Source organism: Macaca mulatta, chromosome 6 (genome assembly GCF_049350105.2).
Source record: "Macaca mulatta isolate MMU2019108-1 chromosome 6, T2T-MMU8v2.0, whole genome shotgun sequence".
NCBI classification, from domain to species: Eukaryota; Metazoa; Chordata; class Mammalia; order Primates; family Cercopithecidae; genus Macaca; species Macaca mulatta.
In genome coordinates, this window is record NC_133411.1 from 111,970,606 (window position 1) to 111,994,571 (window position 23,966).

Consider the following 23,966-nt stretch of genomic DNA (forward strand, 5'->3'; position numbering starts at 1 on the left):
CGGAAAAACCCAACTTTAAAATTCACTCCCTCTTATTTAGTTAAATTTCAACTGGCTAATATAGGAAAATAGTGTCTTTTATTACTTATAACTTAATTAGTTTATTCCTAAATATGGTAGTTTAGTATACCATTATATTTGTAGATGAAACATCCCCGAATCTATAATTATTATTTTTTCTTAGAGAAAAACAGTTCAAGACTCTGTCTCTTTATTCCCCCCCGCCCCCGAGACAGAGTTTTGCTCTATCGCCCAGGCTGGAGTGCAGTGGCACAATTATGGCACACTACAGCCTCAACCTTCCAGGCTCAAGCAGTCCTTCTGCCTCAGCCTCCTGAGTAGCTGGAACCACAGACCCAGCTAATTTTTAAATTTTCAATAGAAATGAGGCCTCCCTGTGTTGCCCAGGCTGGTCTTGAACTCCTGGGGTCAAGCGATCTTCCTGCCTTGGCCTAACTAAATTGTAAGTAATAAATAAATCAAATTATTTTTCTATATTAGCCAGTTGAAATTTATCCTCCCAGTCCCTGGCCAGGCATGGTGGTTTATGCCTGTAATTCTAGCATGAACTACCACACCTGGTGAGGGGATTACTGACTCTGTTACCATTCAAGAAAACTATGCCATTAGCTCTTTTCCATGCCTTAAAAACCTCAGTTTCTGTCAGCAAAAGATAAGTCTGTTGCTCTCTTCTTGGCATTCCTTTGGTGCATACTATTTAAATGCTTATTATTTACAATATAAACAAAACATCGATTTGTCTAAGGCCATAAGAGAACTATCTTTTTATTTAAAAAGATGATTTTGCTGAATTTACCTTGCAAAGCTTACCTTGACCATTTTCTTCTGTTATTATGAATATTTGTAGGTTCACTAAATTATAAGAAATTTTCTGTGATGTTAAGATATAATTGGCAGGAAATTATTAAATTAACGTTTGTTTATTTTTTTCAGCCTCTACAGCTTTGCGTTCCAGTCCAATAATGAGAAAAAAAGTATCTTTAAATACGTATACACCTGCAAAGATCCTCCCAACACCACCAGCTACCTTAAAGAGTACTAAAGCAAGCAGCAAACCAGGTTAGGGGTGTGTGTGTTGAGTTTGTGGATTTGCCCCAGAAATAAGAGGAATAGTAACTTGCTTTTTAAATGTTAAATTTGTTTTTAATTAGGATCTTTACACTTCCCTAGAACGTAATGATCCTAAGGGTTAAAAATCTATTATTGTAGTCTATTGATATATATGTGTTTTTTGTCTGTTGTCTTCCTCTCTCCCCACATCTGTTCACAAAATATATTTCACAATCACACTTTTCCCCAAACTAATTTATGGACTGTCTTCTTTTGCCTTTCTTTTGAGTTTAAGGCATCATCTTATATGAAAATTTCTATGGGCCAGGCATAGTGGTATACACCTGTAATCCCAGCTACTCAGGAAGTGGAGGTATAAGGGTTACTTGAGCCCAGGAGTTCAAGCCCAACCTAGGCAACATAGCAAGACCCTGTCTCAAGTATTAAAAAAAGAAAGAAAAAAATTGTTTTCTCTTTACTGAGAATATTTGCATCTCTCCATTCTCAGTCTGATTATGTGACTACCAAAATTAACTATCTTTTATTAGCATTTTTCTACTTTAGCTTCATGGCACATTTAATATTTTTGGCCTTTCCTGAAATGCTGTCTTACCCTATTACTCTATTGTGATATTCTATCCATTTATCTTATTCCTCTACTTTTCTTGTTTGATGATCCTTCTTCTTTCTACTTTCTTATCCCAGACAAGAACATGATACTCTATTCATTTTTCTTACCCTATATATTTTTTCCTCAGAGAATTTCATATACCTCCAAAGCTTTGACAACGGCCTCATTGCAGATGTCTTCATTCTTTTCTTCTTAGTGCTCTCAAATGTTCTTTTGATTAAGAGTTTATGCTTAACAGTCAGAGAAACCTAAATTAAAATCTCAGTTCTGCTACTTATTAGCTGTGTGACTCTGGACAAGTTACTTAACCTCTCTGATCTTTAGTCTCATAGTCATAAAATCAGGGTAATACTACCTTCTTCATAAAATTGTGAGAAATAATTGCAATTTTATATATAAAGTACTTGGCACACATAGTAAACACTCACGAAATGGTAACTGCTATTGTTATATTGTATCCAAACTGCTCTCTTTACTTCTCCCCAAATAAATTCCCTTAGCATTCATGCCTTTTTTTTCTATTAAAATGTTATCCCTTTTACCTCACATCCTTCAAGACTCAATCTGACCTCTTCCACTGATAATGTATTTTTATGATTATCAAAACATGAACTTCAATAATGCTCTGTGCTACTGATTTGATCTAGTATACCTGATTACTATCAGATTACCAGGCCTTGTAAGTCAGGGGTAGTATCTTAAACCACAAATATTATAGATTTGAACCTTGCACATTCCAACTAATAAGTATGTGAAACAACGGACAATTGAGTAAGTATCTTAAATATAAGTTGTGATGCATCCCATATACCACAAAAAGCTAACATTTGTATAGTTACTTATATTATAAGCTTTTTTCTATTCTCATAGTTTTCACTATAAATGTTAGAGGTCAATACCATTCTTATGTCCATTACAGATGAAAAAAGTAACAGAGATAGTAACTTAATCTCAGCTTACATAGGTAGTAGTCGGTAGACCTAGGATTTGAATGCATTTTGACTCAGTACATTGTTCTTTAGACACATAATAAATGCATTAGTTCATATACATTTTTTTTTTTTTTTTTGAGACGGAGTCTCGCTCTGCCGCCCAGGCTGGAGTGCAGTGGCCAGATCTCAGCTCACTGCAAGCTCCGCCTCCCGGGTTCACACCATTCTCCTGCCTCAGCCTCCCGAGTAGTTGGGACTACAGGCGCCCGCCACCGCGCCCGGCTAGTGTTTTTTTTTTTGTATTTTTTAGTAGAGACGGGGTTTCACTGTGTTAGCCAGGATGGTCTCGATCTCCTGACCTCGTGATCCGCCCGTCTCGGCCTCCCAAAGTGCTGGGATTACAGGCTTGAGCCACCGCGCCCGGCCAACATTTTTAAGTAATAAAGTACAAATGGTGTTATATTTGACATTTCAAATGTTAAGTCAACCTTGCATTTCTAGGATGAACCCTACTCAGTCATGATATATTATATATATGAAGGTCTATAAAATTCTCGGAGGAAAAAAACATAGGGTAAGACAAACGAACAGAGTAGCATGTAACTGTATGGGATAAGAAAGTGGGAAAAAGAAGGATCATCAACCGGAAAAGTATATCAGAGAAACGGAAAGAATATCATGATAGAATAATATCTTGGAAGTCAGGGTAAGAGAGCATTTCAGGAAGGATCAACAATACAATCAAATGTGTCACGAAGTTAAGATAGAAAAATGCTGACAAAAAATAGTTGAATTTGATTTTGAAGAAATTTGCATTTGCATTTGTAAAAGATAGGATATTAGTCTGTAGTATTTTTGTTTCTGTTTTTGTAATGCCTTTTTTCCAGGTTTTGGTATCAGAGTAATGCTAGCTTCATAAAATAATTTGGAAGTGCTTTCTATTTTCTGAAAGAGTTTTTATAATATTTTTATTTCTTCCTTGAATGTTTGGTAGAATTAATTTTATTTCAATTAATTTTGATAGAATTTATCTTTCCTTTTTGTGATACTTTTGGTAGTTGTATTTTTTTTAGGAATTTGTTCATTTTATGTAAGTTGTCAAATTTGTTGCTCTTTTATTATCTTTTTAATGAATGTGGTAATAACTTTCATGATACTGGTAATTTGTGTTCTTTTTTTGTGATCATTCTCACTAGGGATTTATCAATTTTGTTGGCTTTTTCAAAGAACCAACTTTTGGCTCTTTGTTTTTCTGTTGGTTTTATGTTTAAAACACAATTTTTTGTTTGTTTGGTTTTTTTCAACTGAGTCTCCCTCTGTTGCCCCAGCTGGTGTGCAATGGTGTGATCTCTGCTCACTGCAACCTCCACTTCCCGGGTTCAAGCAATTCTGCCTCGGCCTCCCAAGTAGCTGGGATTACAGGTGACTGCCACCACGCCTGGCTAATTTTTTTATGTTATTAGTAGAGATGGGGTTTCACCATGTTGGCCAGGCTGGTCTCGAACTCCTGACCTCAGGTGATTCACCCGCCTCAGCCTCCCAAAGTGCTGGGATTACAGGTGTGAGCCACGGCACCCGGCCTTAAAACACAATTTTTTAAAAAATTATTTTAAATTATTTTAATTATTTAAAAAATTATTTTCTACATTCTACTTTCTTTGGGTTTACTTTTATCCTCTATTTCTAGTTTCTTAGGTCATTGATTGTTATCTATTTCAAACATTTAAAACTTTAAGTTTCCCTCTAAGCATTTTAGTTGCGTCTCACAAATGTTATATTGTATTTTCATTATCATTCAGTTAGAAATACTTTCTAGTTTATGTGTGATTTCTTCTTTGATCCATTGCATATTTAGAATTATATTGGTTAAATTCCAAATATTGAGGGGTTTTTTATTGTTTTTAATCAATTTCTTATTTAGTTCCATTGCAGTTATAAAAACATACGCCGTGTCATTTCAGTCTTTTAAATGTAGGACTTATTTTATGGCTTAACATCTGGAATATTTTGAATATAATATGTGTACTAAAAAAAACCCAAATGTTTGTCTTATAGTTCATTGATCCTAATGGACACTATTTTATCATTGTGCCTGAGGTCAAGGTTGTTGATAATGTTCAGATAGTGAGTCTTTACTATTTGGTTTTTCTTTGGCAGAGAGGTGGTCAAGGAAGGGATTGGTTGTTCTATCAATTGTACAGAGAGCAATTACACTCACAACTGCCGAATTGTCTGTTTCTCCCTTTCATTTGGCAGATTTTTGCTTTGTGTGTTTTGGAGCTCTGTTATATAATTAAATGCATATTTGATTATGGGATCTTCCTAATATATTGACTCATTTATTATCATGACTTTTTTTCTCTTTAATTTCCATTAATGTTTTGTTTTTAAGGTTTGTTTTATCTGATGTGATATAGGTCATCAAACTTTCTTATTTAAGGCATTCTAACAATATCTGCCTTATAGTTGCAGTTTACAGTTCATTAACATTTAATGTAATTATTGATCTGTTGAGGTTAGTCTACTACTTTATGTTTTCTGTTATTCCTTTTGATGATTATACCTTTATTCTTTCCTACTCTACCTTATTTTGTACTAATTCAATATTTTTAAGAATTTTATTTAACTTTTTCTATGGACTTTTGCTATATCTTTTTGCATTTTTGTTGTTGTTGTTGCTCTAAATATATATTCCTAATTTTTCACCATCTACTTAGGGTTAATTTTGCACCACTGAAAGTAAAATATAGAAACCTTGCCACTGTATAGATTCATTTACCTTACCCTCTTCCCATTCTTTATACATAGTTATCCTTATGTGTTACTTCCACATATATTATAAACACTATAATACAATGTTATGATATTTGCTTTAAGCAGTCATATGTATTTTAAAGAAACTTAGAGGAGAAAGAGGTTCTATATTTATCCATATATTTGCCACATTTTTTGCTCTTTATTCCTTCCTTGAAGTCTGTGTTTCCATCTGGTTTCATTTGCCTTCAGCCTGAAGCTTTTTAGCATTTCTTAATCTGCAGGTCTGTTGGCAACAAATTCTATTCATTTTATTGTGTCTGAAAAATGGCTTTATTTTGCCTTCATTTTTGCAGTGTAGTTTTTGCCAAATAGAGAATTCTGGGTAGAAAATTTTTTATTTCAGCACTTTAATGATATTCTACTGTCTTCTGGTTCCCATTGTTTCTGATAAGAAGACTTAGTTAATTTGAATTACTGTTCGCATAAATGCAATGGGTTGTTTTTCTGTGCTTGCTTTCAGTGTTTTCTCTTTATCTTTGATTTTCAGCAGGTTGACTATGGCATATTTATGTCTATTTTTTTTTTCTTTTTTGGTAATACTCCAAAAAAGATGTTGATTTGGTTGATGTTGATTTGGTTGATTTGGTTGATGTTTACTTTTACTTACTTTTCATTCTGTTGTTAAACCCATCTAGTTTTTATTTCAGACCTTTTATTTCAGGTATTTATTCTTTTAGATGTTCTGTTTGATTCTTTTAAATAGTTTTTTTGCAGGGATTTTTCTCTTTTTATTCATTATAAACTTATGTGTCTTTGTCCTAGAGCATAGTTAGAATTGTTGCTTTAAAATTCTTGTCTGTTAATCTGACTCATCTCCAAAGAGATCTGTATCAATTTATGCATTCTCAGCAAGAAAGATCTTTTTCTGTTTCTTAGTATATTAATTTTGGATTATATTGTAGACATTATGAATGGTATGTTATAGAAACTCTGGATTTTGTTATTTCTGTTATATTCCTCCAAAAAATATTGTTTTGTTTGTTTTTAAACAAAGAGTTAGCCTTAGCTGAGCTCAGATTGTAAAACATGGTGTTCCATGTAGTGGCTGGCAAAAATTTCAGTTCATTTTGCTTTAGCTGGGCTCCTTGGACTTTACTCTGCTCATGCCATACATTTGACCATCATTTACAAATAGAATTGTGGGCTCATCCTTTCTGAGATTTTCCACCTTACTTTCTAGTAGCTGTGGTTGCCGCAATACTTGTCTTCTGCTTCTTATGTTGGACTTGTAGCCATTGTACATGGTGCGTATTAGGGCCTATCCTCAGGCTAAAAAGAAGGGGAATCTTATTCCATATTGTTCCCTTTTTCCAAGTACTGATTCTTCTCTAGTAACGGCCTGCTCTTGTTCACTATTTAGTGTCTTCAGGTAGTTCTTCCTCATATTTAGTACAGAGTGTATATTTGTTATCTGTAGGAAGATTGGTCTGATAGGAGCTTACCCATACATCTATTCATCCATATTAGAAATGTAGTAAAGTAATGCCACCTAGAATGGTTTTTTATTTTATTTATTTATTAATTATTATCATTTTTTTCTTTTGAGACAACGTCTTGTTTTCTTACCCAAGCTGGACTACAGTGTTGCAATCATAGCTTACTGCAGCCTCAACCTCCCAGGCTCAAGCAATCTTCTTACCTTGGCCTCCTGAGTAGCTGAGACTATAAGTGTGTGCCACCACACCCAGCTAATTTTTAAAGTTTTTTGTAGAAAAGGGGGTCTCACTATGTTGCCAGGGCTGGTCTTGAACTTCTGGGCTCAAGCGATCCTCCCACATTGGCCCTCCAAAGTGTTGGGATTATAGGTATGAATCACCCTGCCTGGCCTAGAGTAGTTTTTTGATAATTCATTAAGACTTCATGTTGGTTTAGATATGGAAGGATGATTCCTAAGTTAAGAGTGCTTCTAGTTTTCTTACCTTTTAGCTTTTTAGAGTGGGATAAGATAGAAGATACAGGAGGAAATAGATGCTTGTAGGGAAAATGATGAGTTCAGTTTATGCACATGGTTTGTCTTTCTTGTCAGATATCTTTAAAGAAAGTTTCAATTGGCAGTTGTATATACATGTCTTGAGCTAAAGGAAAAGGCCCAGGCCAAAAGTATAAATTTAAAAATCATTAGCACAATGAATGGTAGTTAAAAATTATAAAAATATATTCATTTCCTAGGAAGAATGTAGAGTAAAATGAGAAATTAATTTTATGAACACAGTCCATTGTCATTACCTTTCTATATTTGTGTTGAATTCTGAAAAGTAAAAGGTTAAAAATGCTATATTAAATTTTTACATTTCATTTACATCACAGTTATAACAAGAATTGTTTTGTCAATCAGCAGTATTATTTGAACTTGGATTGTTTGTGTAAACTTAAGCAATAGTTTTTTGTTTTTGTTTTTGTTTTGTGTAGCTGCAAGTGGACCTTCTAGTGCAGTTGTTCCTAATACCTCATCTCGGAAAAAGAGTATAACTAGCAAAACAGAAACGCATGAACACAAAAAAAACACTGGGAAAAAGAAATGAAATCTTAGCAGAAGCTGGAACTTTTTATACTTATAAAAATAGTATGTTCTTATGTTTCTCCTTATGCATTTATGTGTTCACTTAAAAATGTTTTTAAATCTAAGGGTTTCTTTGTTTATATTCAGGTAAGGAACTTTTGTCATGATCTGGAAATGTTTAAAACAATGTTTGTAGGCATTCTGTGAGTAGCAAAACTTATAGTGATAAAAATTGATTGTTGTTAATATGATGTTTACCATGTGCACATAGTAATGAAAAGGAACATAAAAGCCCAGCAGGCTCGTACCAAAGTCACACCAGTAATGCTATGTACTGCAGAGTCTGATTAGATGGCCTTTGTGCACACTTTTATATTCATGGGATTGCATCTTAGCTGTAAAAACTTCTAGGTTGAAATTTGATAGCCAGGGTTACATACTGGGGACTTTTAAAGTATCTTTCCAGAGAGATTTCATTAACCGTTTAGATTAGAATATCTTTCCCAATTGTTACAGTGACATATATGCTGCAATATTTAACAACTGGAATATTAGCCACATGGGCTAATTTTCAATCTGTGTTTTGAATTTTTTTTATTATATGTTATTTAAAATATTACATATGCAGCTGGGAGAACTACACCTTTGTGCACATAGATTTATATATTAATTTGTAGAAAATATTTTCTTTATATATTTCCTTACCATACAAGGTGCCTTGTTCATCAGGAAAACTTTTGTTTCATATGTTGACAAGAAAGGCACCTTTAGAGTTTCTTTTTAAGTATAGTTGACAAATATATAAATGTTACATTTATTTTCAGAGTTCTTTTTAGATCTAAAGAAGTCAGTTCAAAAATGGAAATCAACAATGTTAGGAGAAATCTGAATTCTGTTAAGTTAGTACATATTATGTATAGCATCTGTTTTTAACCATTTCCATTCTTATCCCTAGTGTATCAGTTGATCACACTAAGAAAGCTTAAAGATTGAGCATTTGAAATAAATGCTGTTTATAAATGATTAGATTTTTGAAGGGATATTGAAATCATTGTGCTGTGATTTCATCTATGATATGAAAAATAAATTTATTATCCTTGGTGCTTTTCCCCCCAACCAATGCACAAATAATTGTGAACCACTTGAAATGACTTAAACTGGTAATCCAAATGGGATAATCTGATAAGAATTTCATGCATTGCTAGTTAAATAACTTAAATTGCTAAAGCTTTAGCTTGAAACTTACGTTTAGAAAAACTATAGATTTCCCATGGTATGAATATAACTATCGTAATTCTTCAAAAGAGATTCTTCTCACTTTAGTCATATATGAATTAACTTATAGGAAATAAGCATACTATATGTTAGCTGTTTTAAAAGGTACCAGATGTAAGAGTTATAAATATATACAATTAAAGAAGTTCATGTACTTCACATGAATGTAAATGTGTTATATGGAGACATGTCTTGTAAACAGTTGAATATATGTAAGTTTTCTGTTTGTGAAAATGTAGTTAATGTACTCACTGTGGAGGTAATAAGGAAACGACTTTTTTTTTAAAGTGGAACCTAATTAAAATATTTCCAGAATCAAAGAGACTTAAATGGTAAATGTTTAAAATTTTCTTATCTCTTTTTAGTTTTCAAAGTAGAAAAAATCAGGAATTTTTTTATTAACTACTACTTACATATTAAATGAAATTTATTATTGGCTATATACATAGCAATATATTACTTTCCAAACTAGAAAGTACAGTACAACTCACTTTTTCTATCGTTATGCAAGAACTGTTACTTTACTGTAGTCACCAGCTCAGTAGTATTGCTCTGTAGACTAGAGAGTCTGTTTGTAAAAATCTTAGAATCATTTTCCAAAACAAATAAAAAGTCTACTATATCAGAGCAAAATATTATAGTTATCACTATTTAGTGGCAGTTTGACTGAAGCATCTGTTTCTCACTTGATTCTGTCCTGAGAAGATGTGAGATTTTTGGTTTTAAATACTAGAAGATATTTCTTCTTATAGCCCAGTCCTGCATCCCAAAGAGGTGAACTACCCCAGCATGAAGAATTGTTTATTCACCCTGAGATATTAATCTTCATAATATATTATTCAGTTCCTTCACCCTTAAAAGCCATATAATAAGCTCAGACCTAACTTAGCCCTTAAAGTCTAGTGCTGGCAGATTCTGCTGCCCTGGTTTAAATGAGTTACATAGTCCATTCTCAAATACTAGCAAATTTGTGGGGGGTGTTACAGCAATTTTTGGTGAAGAAGAAAAGTGTGCTGAACACCTTATGTCAATGATAGACAAGATATAGAGGCTGAAGGGAGTACAGTAAAGTAACAAAAACATGTGGCAGTGTACTTAGTGTAAACATAGAGCACAAAGGCAATAGATGGCAATTATGAGAGAAAAGTTAAAAGTGCTTCAAGAAATATCCACTTAAAACTCACTAGCCAAGGAAAAATTTTCTGTTTTCATCCGGACTTCTTTTTGGGTTCTGTTGATTCTGTCTGACCTAAATATCCACTGTTAACTAGTTCCTTGCCAGTTTGAACCAAGATTTCACATTTTTGTTTTGTATTCATACTTTAGTAGAAATTTATCAGTCTTTGTGTGTTTATAAGAGTTTGCTTTACACATAGTATACAGTGTTTATTAACTTTACATCATTTTATCCTTGCCTTACTATCTGGACACTGTAGACTGCCTATATTCTTATTTAGCTGGGGTTGGGATCTCTTCTGTTTAGCCCCTCTCTAATTCTCTTTTCCTGTGTCAGGAGATATCAAAACAACAGAATTCTTGCCATTGGGAACATTTTTCTTTTTTAGACAAGTTCTCATTCTGTCACCCAGGCTGGAGTGCAGTGGCACAGTCTTAGTTCACTACAGCCTTGAACTCCTGGGCTCAAGAAATCTTTCTGCTTCAGCCTTCTAAGTAGCTGGTACTATAGGTGCGTGCCACCACAACCAGCTCATGGGACCAATTTTTACACTCCTTCTGAAGGAGTCATTTGTGATACAAGTCCAAGTACAAACAGGTTTCCCTCTGTACATAATCATAGGTACCAAAATATTACTGTGTAAAGTGTTGTTTATATAGGTCAATTTTTGTGGAAGATCTAATTTCTATTTTCAGAGAACAGAGCACAGTAAAAAATCTATTTAGTATTGTGTACTATATAATTTATATGAATTATAGCTCCTTAACTATTGCTGAGTTTTTTTTTTTTTAATATTTTAAGTTCTAGGGTACATGTGCACAACATGCAGGCTTGTTACATAGGTATACATGTGCCATGTTAGTTTGCTGCTCCCATCAACTCATCATTTACATTAGGTATTTCTCCTAATGCTGTCCCTCCCCCACCTCCCCCACCCACCAACAGGCCCCAGTGTGTGATGTTCCCCACCCTGTGTTCAAGTGTTCTCATTGTTCAGTTCCCTCCTATGAGTGAGAACATGCAGTGTTTGGTTTTCTGCCCTTGTGGTAGTTTGCTGAGAATGATGGTTTCCAGCTTCATCCATGTCCCTGCAAAGGACATGAACTCATCCTTTTTTATGGCTGCATAGTATTCCATGGTGTATATGTGCCACATTTTCTTAATCCAATCTATCATTGATGGGCATTTGGGTTGGTTCCAAGTCTTTGCTATTGTGAATAATGCCGCAATAAACATACGTGTGCATGTGTCATTATAATAGCATAATTTATAGTCCTTTGGGTATATAACCAGTAATGGGATCGCTGGGTCAAATGGTATTTCTAGTTCTAGATCCTTGAGGAATTGCCACACTGTCTTCTACAATGGTTGAACTAAATTACACTCACACCAACAGAAGCATTCCTATTTCTCCAAATCCTCTCCAGCATCTGTTGTTTCCTGACTTTGTCAATGATCGCCATTCTAACTGGCGTGAGATGGTATCCCATTGAGATTTTTATAAACTGCTTTTCTTTTGGTTCATATGCCTTGTCATGGATTGTGAGAAAAACATATCTTTTTGCTTAAGGATCACTGTCAATTTCTCCTTTTATTATCAATGGTTTTTACTTTACTTTTTATATAGTATGTGATTATGTTTTCTGATGCATATAAATTCATGACTGCTAGATTTTCATTATGGGTTTTGCCTTATTATTATTAACATGTCCTTTTTGTCCACTGGATACTTTTTGTTCTATAAATTGTCAGATATTAAGATTATGACCTATGCTTTATTTTGGCTTGCATTTGCCTGATATTCATCTTTTTATTTTTTGGTATTTGTGTCACTTTGTTTTAGGTTACTTAATATAGTATATAGTGGGTTTTGCTTTGTGATTCAATTTTAAGATCCGTTTTACTTGATAGATTAGTGTAGTCTGTTTTATGTAATATATCTTTGCTTTTAGATTATGCATTTTTTATGGCTTTAAAATTTTTTTGTCTTTGTGTAACAATACTGCAAGCAGGAAAATTCCACTGCAAGCAGGAAAATTCCAATGGAAACTAGTTTAAATCCTAAGAAAATTTATTATTACACATTTCTGAAGGTCCAAAGGTGGAGTTGGCTTCAGCCACAGTTATATTAGCCATATTGTCATCAAAAGCCCAAGTGACCTCCCTGTCATCTCTGGCATAGTATAAACTGTGTCCCAAAGTTGTTTTCTCTTGTGTTAACAAGATTGCTGTCAGTTTCAGTGAGGACTACGTATTTCTTTGTTCATGTCCAACACAATAAAAATTGAGGGAAGTTCTCTCCCAATCCTGGAATATTAATATGAAGCGATCTACTTCAGTGGGATTGAGCCAACTTATTTGATCATCTGCTCACCCCTAGATAAATAGCATTCTCCAGGAGATTCCCATGACCTTACTGACCCTAGAGCAGATGATGGAATCAGTTTTCCCGAAAAGCCTCAGCACCGTTGACATTTTGGACCATATAATTCTACATCATAGGAAGCTGTTCTATGCATAGCAGGATGTCTGGTAGGATCTCTGTGCCTAGCTGTGAAGTGTTGAGAGTCAGTTAAGGTAATGAGCTGAAATTAAAATAATAATCACATCTTTATTCACTTACTATGATAAAATTATAAGCAAGAGACCAAAAAGGAAAGTAGTGCCAGCTCATTGTTGTTCCATTTTTACCCCTACCGTGGACTAGCACTGGACATGGGTCAATCAGATGACATGCAGTGCAGGCAGAGGAAATTGTTTCAATGCTAAGGAGCAACGAACAAAAGGTTCCTGCCATCTTATGAACCTTGAGGACTGCAGAAAGGGAGCAGGGAAGGGCTAGGAGTAGAAAAGAACTGAGTTAGAGTGGAGATGAGTGTCTCAGTCAAGGCCCACCAATAGGGAGGTCTCTGTAGAGGCACCTGAAAAGTGTCTCAACCAAGGCCCCCTGATAAGGAAGACTCAGTATGGAGGTACCTGGTCTAGGAATGCAGCTAGGTTTATAGACATGGCCAGCTCAGGGGGACCTAAGCACCAGGTACAACTCCCTCCAGAGACTGGCTGTGTTTAAATCTCATGTGGGAAGGGCACCTTTCCCCTATGAAGTCTGTCAAGCAAAGCCTTTGTAATTGCTTATGGTCAGGCCTGAAAGATCACAGATCAGACTTTGGCCTGGAACATATCTCCTTGCCCTAAATGCCAGCAGCATCCCCTCCTAACTGTGGCAGTCAAAAATGTCTCCAGACAGTACTAAATGTCCTTTGTGAGAGAAGAATTGGCCCTAGTTAAGAACCACTGCCCTAAAGCACGTGATTCTATGGAAAAGAAGGATATATGACCAAAATCATCTTGGATAATGAAGGCATGGATAATGGACACATAATCAGCAATGTACACTGTACACTACACTTGCATTATATTATTCACATTTGCTGTAGTTCGCTTGTTCTGTTAGTGGTTTTTTCCTTCACTATAATTTTGAATTATATTTTAAAGTATATATATATATATATGTGTGTGTGTGTGTGTGTGTGTATATATACTTTAAAAGTATATATATATAAAGTATATATATAGTATATATATAAAGTGTGTGTGTGTATATATATATCTCCAATTAGTGTATTTTTTCCTCTGCTGCACAGTTTTAGTTGATTATTTTTTTCCTTTTCATTTCTTTTCTGAACTTTGTTAGCTTATGTTGCATTTCCTTTGGTTGTTTTGCTATGTTTCTGATCAACTACATTTCTTTATGAACTCTATTTCCTTAAGTTCTTTGAGTTATGACAATATATTTGGTGACATTTTTCATGTGCTCAGTTGATTCATTCTTTCCTGTTGAGTGGTTTTATCTGCTAATTGTTTCTGCTTGTTCCGTTTCTCCTTTTCTTGAAGTGTTTGTGCATGAACACTGTGCAGATTTATTCTCAAGTATTACTTATCTTTATATGAGGTAAGTTTCTTTCTGGCTCATCTATTTGATACAATTTCTTTTTTTTTGTTTGTTTGCTTTTGTTTTGTTTTTGTTTTTGTTTTAATGCAATTTCATATGGTAGGTAGGTTGGCTTTTCTTTTTTTTTTTTTTTTTTTTTTTTTTTTTTGAGACAGAGTTTCACTCTTGTTGCCTAAGCTGGAGTGCAGTGGCATGATCTCAGCTCACTGCAACCTCCACCTTCCGGTTTAAAGCGATTCTTCTCCCTCAGCCTCCCGAGTAGCTGGGATTACAGGTGCCCACTACTACGCCTGGCTAATGTTTGCATTTTTAGTAGAGACGGGGTTTCACCATGTTGGCCAGACTGGTCTCAAACTCCTGACCTCATGATCTGCCCGCCTCAGCCTCCCAAAGTGCTGGGATTACAGGCATGAGCCATCGTGCCTGGCCGTAGGTTGGCATTTTAAGCTCACACAATCCTACCAAGGTGACAGTGACTCTCCTTATGATAGGATTGTGGGTCTGAGAGAGCTGTTGTAGCCTTTTACTCTCTCCAGTCAACAAAGATTGGCAACTACAGGGTTACTCTCTTTGGAGTTTCTTTTCTCCTGTCTGCCACGTCTACAGACTACTGCTTGTTAATGTGACATGTATGTATTTTCTTCTTTGGCTTTGCCCCTCCTGCCACTGTACCAGACAGAGTCAAGGAAATCCCCTACTACTGACACTCATCCCATTTCCATTGTTTTAGAGAAGGAACTAGTTGTTGTTGTTGTTGTTGTTGTTTCCGTGTCTCAGATTATGTCATCTATTTTGGAGTATTTTGGTCTAATGACTTTGGCTGCAATATGGGGCTATCTGACTTTTAGTGCACCTGGCAGCTCTATCTCCTATTGTGGGGTTGAGGTTAAAGTGTCTTCTAGTTCTGTTGAAGATAGTTTATGTTTCTTTTCATATTTGATGATAATTTTTTAAATTAAGACCTGATTTCTCCTTCATTTGCAAACTGGATATCACTACTAATATTCTTTGACAAGAAGGAAGAGGAGGAGGAAGAAGAACAAAAGAAGCCTGCCTCTCTCTAGACTGCCCATCTCAATTATATTTTAAAAATGAAGTTAATATCTGTCCTGCCTACAGTAGTGTTGTCAGAATCAAATGAAATAATATTTGGTAAACTATAAAATGAAGACTGAATTTGAAGGACTATTTGTTTTCTTTTGTTGTAATAGAGTTGTATATAGTCCAGATGTCAACCAGGCCTCTTCAGCATTTTTATAGTCAAAGATGTTCGAGATAACTCCTAATGCTCTTTTATGGCTGCTCCTGTTGCCAGGGAAACAGCCTGCCTAGTAACAATCTAACAGGCACCCCCCACCAACCAAAAAAATAAAGGTTATTGTAGCATCTTCCCCTTTTAAAAATCTTTAAAATAAGAGAATTCAGTTCTTCCCAAAGCAGTGTTTAAAAAAATAAATAAAGTATTTAAACAAAATCAAGGATACCCTCCCGCCCATCTATCTTACATTGTGTGGTATGAGTGGCACCATTTTGTGACCCAGGTAGGATAGTGGATGTACAGTTTAGATACCCATTTTAAAGCAGTTAGAAAGATGTAACTTGACAAGGAAAGCAGTCTCTTTTGTCATTCTACATGTAGTGCTTCAGGAGTACTTGATACATGGAAGGATTTTTTTTTAAGAAAAAATGAATATGCCTCCGGAAAGTATTTTGCTGCTTTTAAGAGCCATAGATTTGTCTTAAGTTAATAAATGCTGAATAGAAAGCCTGATGATAAAGGTGGGTAGGTGGGTGGTTGGATGAATGAAGGAAAAATGAGGAGAAAAGAGAAAGCAGAGGAGGGGTGAGACAGAGAACAAAAGAACACAGGCTCTACTGTTATCAAAAAGCAGCCTCACCAATGTGCGGGGAATAAATTGGAAGTGAGATCATTAAGACTTTTTTTCATGCCACATAGAAAGGCTGATTTGTCCTATAATGTCTGTACTCAAAAGTCATGACAATAAAATGAGACCTAGGAGTCCCAAGTGTTATTAACTACCACAATTTTGTATAACTGATTCTTCACTGGTCATCCAGAAGTCTTTTTGAAAGTCCCATTGCCACACCTGCCTCCTCAGTGAAATAGATGTAAAACCCACAAAGAGAGAATCAATGAGCCGCACTCATATAGGAAGCAAATAGAGTTGACTTCACCAGTGGAAAATGCAATTTCTTTTCAAAGTGAAAACTGATCGATTCACAACTCAAGGAAAGCATGGAGTAATTTCAGAACTCCAGTAAGAAGTGATAAATGTCTAGTTTGGAATCATGTGGCTGAAAATCTTACCATATGCTTTCCACAGGCTGGGCAAGAGGATAGAGCATTGAATAGATGCTTTAATTCCATTTTTGACAATGAAGCTTATGCTTGTGAAAATATTTATATTTAACCGTGAGGTTATGATGATTTTTCTCTACATTTTTTGAGAAGCCTCTTCAGAAAAGAGCAAAGTAGTCTGCTCTAATGGATAGAATAAGGAGTTGGGAAAAAGGAGACCTGGGTATTAATCTCAGCTCTACCACTACATATCTGTGAGACCCTAAAATCTTTACCATTCCCTCTACTATTCCTAGCTCCCTTTTCTTTCACAGTCAACAAGTGTTTTTTGAACAATTATTTAGGTAAATAATATACCTTAAAAGTTAGTACTGATTCCCATTATCACACTCTGTTGTTCCCCAGATGCTCTTTTGAGGAATTGACTTGGTTAATACAGTTAATATTATGATACTTATAATAATAATTTTGAGAATTATCAGCATGAGACAATTTATTTGCATAATAGCTTTTTGTTATTATCCAGAATACATTTAGTTCTGGATTTTGTTTGATATTGTGAATGCAAACTTTTTTTGTATTAGCCTAAATAAAATGAAATGCAGTTATAGAAATATTTCTGCTGCTAGAAAAAAATTACATACAGCCAGTATACATATTTAGAGGTTCTGTAGTCTTCTAGACTGTAAAGGTAGATGGCCATGAGGGGAAATCTGAGTGTATAGGATGTGTTTCGTGTTCCCACTGTATATGCGTTATTACCCTTGTCTGAGTGGTTGTTTAAACTGTCATCTGTAAAACTAATCTGTAAAATGAGATCTGGGTTCTGACCTATCTCTTACAGTCCATAATGTTGTGATTCTAAGAATATTTCATTCCTTATTGCTTTCTGCCCTCTATTCTGACCAATGCTGTAACCACAAATAAAAACATTACTTGCCCTATGAGAAAGAATAGACCTTATACTCATTTTAACAGTTTATTATAACTCATTTTGACCACTCCCCCCTCAAAAAAAAAATGTCCCTAGAAAACTAGTGTGACCATAGGGATCAGATGACCTCATGTTACTGGGTGAAACCAGGAAGCTACCATATACATAGAAAAGTTGGTTGCTAAGTATGGTGTGGGAATTTGGGAGGAATTTATCTGCTCAAAAACTCTCACCTACTTACTAGATCTAGTGTTTGAAATGTTAGCCTTGGAGATTCTCCCTTAAAAATATCATTGAGAAAGCAAAGAGAATTCCCAGGTAAACGTATAGGTAGCCCCTTCTAAAATGCAAATGCCCTTTGAAGGCTGGCTTTATTAATCTGGCCATTAACCCCCTAGCTAATCATATGCACTTCTCACAGTGACCTGAAAACAGACATTCCTTCTCTAAATGTGTGCTGAATGTCAGTTTTAAACCAGTTACTACACTAAGCCCTGATGATACAAATATGAAAAATCCTGTTTCCAGGGAATTTACTTTCTAATGAGGAACCAAAGTGCTCAAAAGCAGTCATAAATTTCACAGCAAAATAACCCACCTAATTAACTGTTCCATTACAAACACTTGGAAATCTAGATAAAATATTTATTTTGGAAATATATGTTACAGGTGAAAAAGCAAGAATTAAAACTAGTTATCTGAATGTAAAAGGAATCAACAGCTAAATCAAGCTTGAAGTCTTCCTGTCCAAGGGATATGAAAGGTACCTTAACCTTTGGTTTTGGCTTTGGTTTTAGTTTTGTTTGTTTGGTCAACATAAATTACAGCTAGGGGAAGAGATAAACAGGGGTTTAGGTTGTAGACTATATGCATGAGAGATTGCTGGAAGTGGGCTCCATCCACAAAGGAGGGAACGGGAAAGGGTCTGTCCTGACTGGACCACAAATATAAAATCTCATGCCCTCTCATTATGTTGATAAGCCCCATAGGTCCATAAAAGAAATAAAATGCCAAAACATACCATGAAGACACTTTCACAATCCAGGACACACACATGACTCCCACAATAGAAAACCACACTGAAGACAAATCTCACAATTTAAAACAAGCTGTAAACTACAGGAAACAGTTGGCATTCTAGGAGAGTGCTTGCCTGAGGAACTAGATGGTGGTATGTTATTCTGGCATATAGGGAACAGAATAAGACATGGGGGTAGGAAGATGTTTTTAAAAGCAAAGTTAGGCATTCAATGATGACTTCATACGTGTGCCTGGGCTGGCCTTGAATGGGAGGTTTTAATTTAGGGAACTTAAAGGATTTCATAATATTGGAGTATAAATGGCTGGAAATGAGGATGCTATTTAATAGACTCTCTTAGATTTTTCATAAAATGCTAATAGAATCCCACAGGAAGTGTGTATTCTAAAATGTTATTGTATATGTTATAAAAGCTTTGTGAAATAAAGTGATGTTAAGCTAATATTGTAAAGTTAAAAATGTTTTCAGTCATCTGTAATCTCATTTCCCAAGTAAAACTGTTTTCATTTTTCCATTATCCCTTTTAGTTATTTATTTCCATTACCCTTAGGCATGTTAATGTAGTTGCAATCATTGTATCATAAAACATTTGTCTTTCCTAAATTCTTTATATGGGACAATATTTCCCATGTTACAAAGTATTTATAATGTTCATAAATATCACTTTAAAATGTTGGCATTTTTCTAAAAATTTTAAAATTTTTTATTAGAGTAATATATACATATAATCTAGAAGGTCAAATATAATTTACCTATATAACAAACTTGCATTTGTACCCCTGAACCCAAAATAAAAGTTAAAAAATAAGGAAAGAAACTTCGAGCTGAAAAAGTGGCCGCTATAATGACATGAAATGGTAGCTTCAAAATTTTGGTGCTGGTAGTGGTGGGTAACATAATTTATTCCTTAATGGGAAAGAGTTGTTTATCTTCTAACAATGGGAAGCTTGAGAATTAAGTGACGTACCAAAATACGTCAAAAGTGCTTTGGTTCCTTGCCTGTTTTTTTCCCTTGACCTATACCCACACCTACCTGAAGTCCAATTTTCTAAAAGGATCTCCTTTTAACAGTACTAACTTTTTCTTCAGATATTTGCTGCCATGTTTCTATATAATAATGTTATACATCTATATTTTGATTTACCGATTTTAGATATTATTTATTGACTTATTGTTTTGGTAAGTAAGAAATTAACCTTCTAAACTCTACTCTTCATCTTTTTCCTTCAATAATTTAATATTGTTAAGTCATTAATCAATTCTTATAGTATTAATGACTATGTAAATATTGTTATTGCTGAGCCAAGTAGTATATTATGGTCACTTCTTGTACCATATTTGTTTCTGCTTGGAATTATTTATTTGGTTTTCATTGTGTGCATATTTCAGATTCTTTAGAGTCTTCAATGAATATGTAAAGTAGAGCTCAATATTATTTTCAACATTATAGATAACCAGTTACATTTTTTTCTCCCTGAATATTTCCTCCTGTTGCTTGTTAATAGAAGTTGGGCCCAAAAAAGTAGGAAAAAACAATGGTAGATTCTCAGAAATCAATCAATGTCATATTACTATTCTTAAGAGTTGTGTGGTCCTACACAGAACCACTGAAAAAAAATAAAATGAATGAAGGATTCATAAAATTCAGTTTCTAATGTTAGGCAGGGAGACATTTATATTTTTAAAAGAACCAAAAAATTCAAAATCCAGTAAGGCATATAGCCAATTAGATAGAGGTGGCAAACTTGAAGATTTCTATGAGTAGGCAGAAGAATTAGATGATGTATATTTTGAATCTAAGGCATTCATGCTACACAACAACCTCCTTTTTTGGGTCATAGAATGCTTAACATAGCAACTATAAACAATGCTCTCAGTAAGAACATGAATCCAGTCCCTGCTCAGGCCAAAGCAATTGCAACAAAAACAAAAACTGACAAATGGGACCTAATTAAACTAAAGAGCTTCTGTACAGCAAAAGAAACTATCAATAGATTAAACAGACAACCTACAAAGTGGGAGAAAATATTTGCAAACTATGCATCTGACAAAAGTGTAATATCCAGAATCTATAGCAACTATAAACAATGCTCTCAGTAAGAACATGAATCCAGTCCCTGCTCAGGCCAAAGCAATTGCAACAAAAACAAAAACTGACAAATGGGACCTAATTAAAGAGCTTCTGTACAGCAAAAGAAACTATCAATAGATTCAACAGACAACCTACAAAGTGGGAGAAAATATTTGCAAACTATGCATCTGACAAAGGTGTAATATCCAGAATCTATAAGGAACTTAAATAAGCAAAAAATAACCCCATTAAAAAGTGGGCAAAGGACATGAACACTTTCCAAAGAAGACATATATGTGGCCAACAAGCATATAAAGAAATGTTAAACATTACTAATCAGAGAAATGCAAATTAAAACCAAAACAAGATACCATCTCACACCAGTCAGAATAGCTGTTATTAAAAAGTAAAAAAATAACATGCTGGCAGGGTTGCAGAGAAAAGACAACACTTATGCACTGTTGGTGGGAATGTAAATTAGTTCAACCATTGTGGAAGGCAGTTTGGCAATTTCTCAAAGAACTTAAAACAGAACTACCATTCTACCCAGCAATCCCATTACTGGGTATATACCCAGAGGAATATAAATCATTCTACCATAAAAACACATGCATGCGTATGTTCATTGCAGCACTATTCACAATAGCAAAGACATGGAATCAACTTAACTGTCCATCAGCGGTAGACTGGATAAAGAAAATATAGTACATATGCACCATGGGATACCACCAAGCCCAAAAAAGAATGAGATGATATGCTCTGTATTAATAGCAACATGGATGCAGCTGAAGGCCATTATCCTAAGCAAACTAACACAGAAACAGAAAACCAAATACCACATGTTCTCACTTGGAAGTAGGAGCTGAACATTGAGTCCACACAGACACAAAGAATTACAATAGACACTAGGGCCTACGTAAAGGTGGAGAGAGTGAGGAGAGTGAGGATTGAAAGTTTACCTATGCTTATTACCTGGGTGATGAAATAATCTCTACATCAAACTCCCATAACATGTAATTTACCTATATAACAAACTTGCATTTGTACACCCTGAGCCTAAAATATAAGTTTAAAAAAAAAAAAAAAAGAAAAGAAAAGAAACTTTGAGCTGAAAAGGTTGCTGCTATAATGGCATGAAATGGTAGCTTCAAAATTTTGGTAGTGGTGGTGGTGGGTAACATAATTTATTCCTTAGTGGGAAAGAGTTGTTTATCTTCTAACAATGGGAAGCTTGAGAATTAAATAGAGCAATATTTAAGGGAATCAAGCTAAAGTAACAATATTTCTTGCATTGAAGAGTTACTGCATTTTTGTATTTTTATGTAACTATTTATTTATTTATTTATTTATTATTTTCGAGTAAGAGTCTTGCTGTCTTACCCAGGCTGGCACGATCTTGGCTCACTGCAACCTCCACCTCCCGGGTTCAAGTGATTCTCCTGCCTCAGCCTCCCAAGTAGCTGGGACTACAGGCACATGCCACTGTGCCCAGCTAATATTTTTGGTTATATTTTTAGTAGCGACAGGGTTTCACCATGTTGGCCAGGCTAGTCTTGAGCTCCTGACCTCAAGTGATCTGCTCATCTCGGCCTCCCAAAGGGTTGGGATTACAGGTGTAAGCCACTGCATCTCGCCTAATTATAATATTTTTAAAAATTTAGCCAACTGTAGCTAACAGATCAGCCTTGCAATTCCAATTTTAAGACATGTAATTGATTTAATTTGATTTAAAATTCAAATCAAATTTATTTTAGCGTTATAAGAATTCCATGAGCACCTAGGAATGATGCAGTTTAAAGTGCTTAAACGGGTATCATGAACTCATCAAGAAAATGGGACTGAACATCAATCAAGAGATCCTTCAAAAGGCTACTAAAATTTGCTGGATTTACAAATAGAAAATGTTATCTTTAAGTTGACCTTAAATGCTCACAGAGTTTGAATTTGTAACTTTAGTAAATTAAACATTTTAAAAGATAGACTACTCTCTAATCTTTTTTGTGTCCCTAAACTGCCCTTGAGGCCATTTAAAAAACATTTAATAGTCACCTCCCTTCTGCTCCAGTTTGGGCCAAATGCTCTCTAAGTTGCTTCACCTAATTTCCTGTCTTACTTCATGTGTTTTTTAGATTCTCTGTCCATACCTTCCTCTGAATTACATGGCCACAGGGTCACAGTGTTTTTCCAAGAAGGAGGAAGGGTAAGCCTAGAAACCACTGATGTCCCTTACACAGCCTTTCATTCAAGCTCCATCCCACCCTTGCTTCCCACAGTTACCGTATGCCCCAAGCCTTTAGGCATTTCTTGGAAGGGTCAGTTTGCTTTTCTTTGGTGTCCCTGTCTGCCGTGTCTTTGGTTGCAGTTGCCTCTGCTCTTTACATTCATTATCACAATGTGGTGAGCTTTCTACTTTCCAAAAATTTGTTGACATCCCTCATGTGATATTATTTTTATTCATATTCTCTTTATAGCTTATTCTTAATATTATTTTTTTTTCTTGGTTTATAGTGGTTTGGAAGGAAGTATAGATAAACTACACAAGTTCAACCTTCGTTTAATGGGAAATCTTATTTTTTTTATAATGTGTATAATAGTCCATTAAGTGATGTACTGTAATTTGTTTAAATGTCCCTTATTGTAGAGCAGTTGAATTCCTTCCTTCCCTCCCCTCCCCCACACCCCACTGTTTGTTTTCTTCTGATACATTATTTCATCTCAGTATATCACAAGAGGTAGAATTATGAGGTGAAAAGCTATAAAAGGATACAGTGTAGAATAGTAGAAAGAGTGTGGGCTTTGAAGATACTGCAATTCAACTCCTAGTTGTGCTAATTGCTAACTACATGATAACCAATTTATTTTTTTTTAAATCTACCTGAGTCTCAATACTCAAATTCTAGGTTAAGAGACAATATTTATTCTCAAAAATATTCTGCAAAGTAAATTAAGTAAAATTAAAGGAAATAAATAAAATTTAAAATAGCTGTAAATATGGCTTAAAATAATAAAAAGGAAAGTAGACACCATGATGTCAACATCCTGTTCTGTAACTTCCTTAACAAACTTATAATTCCACATTTACCATTTCTACCCTTGAAAAGTCTCAAGATTTGTAAAACTGCTATGTATCAAATTACCTCTAAGTTTTCTCAAATGGCATACACCCCAAGCTCTCCAGGCTAAGCATCTGAAAGTTGAACAGTGCTTTTTGCATCTAACTAGAGCTTAACAATTGGTATTATAATAA

At 34.8% G+C, this 23,966-nt stretch overlaps 1 protein-coding gene across 2 annotated transcripts in view; it reads left to right on the forward strand.

Annotated features, from left to right (window-relative positions):
* Positions 1 to 9,546, forward strand: part of PPIP5K2 (diphosphoinositol pentakisphosphate kinase 2) — a 77,496-nt gene extending 67,950 nt beyond the window's left edge. For both annotated transcript variants that reach the window (XM_015140511.3, XM_078005090.1), the window contains 2 exons: positions 955 to 1,080; positions 7,861 to 9,546. In XM_015140511.3, coding sequence (XP_014995997.1) covers positions 955 to 1,080; positions 7,861 to 7,973 — 239 coding nt within the window. In that variant the 3' untranslated portion in view covers positions 7,974 to 9,546. The remainder of the gene's footprint in view (positions 1 to 954; positions 1,081 to 7,860) is intronic.
* The last annotated feature ends 14,420 nt before the right edge of the window (positions 9,547 to 23,966 follow it).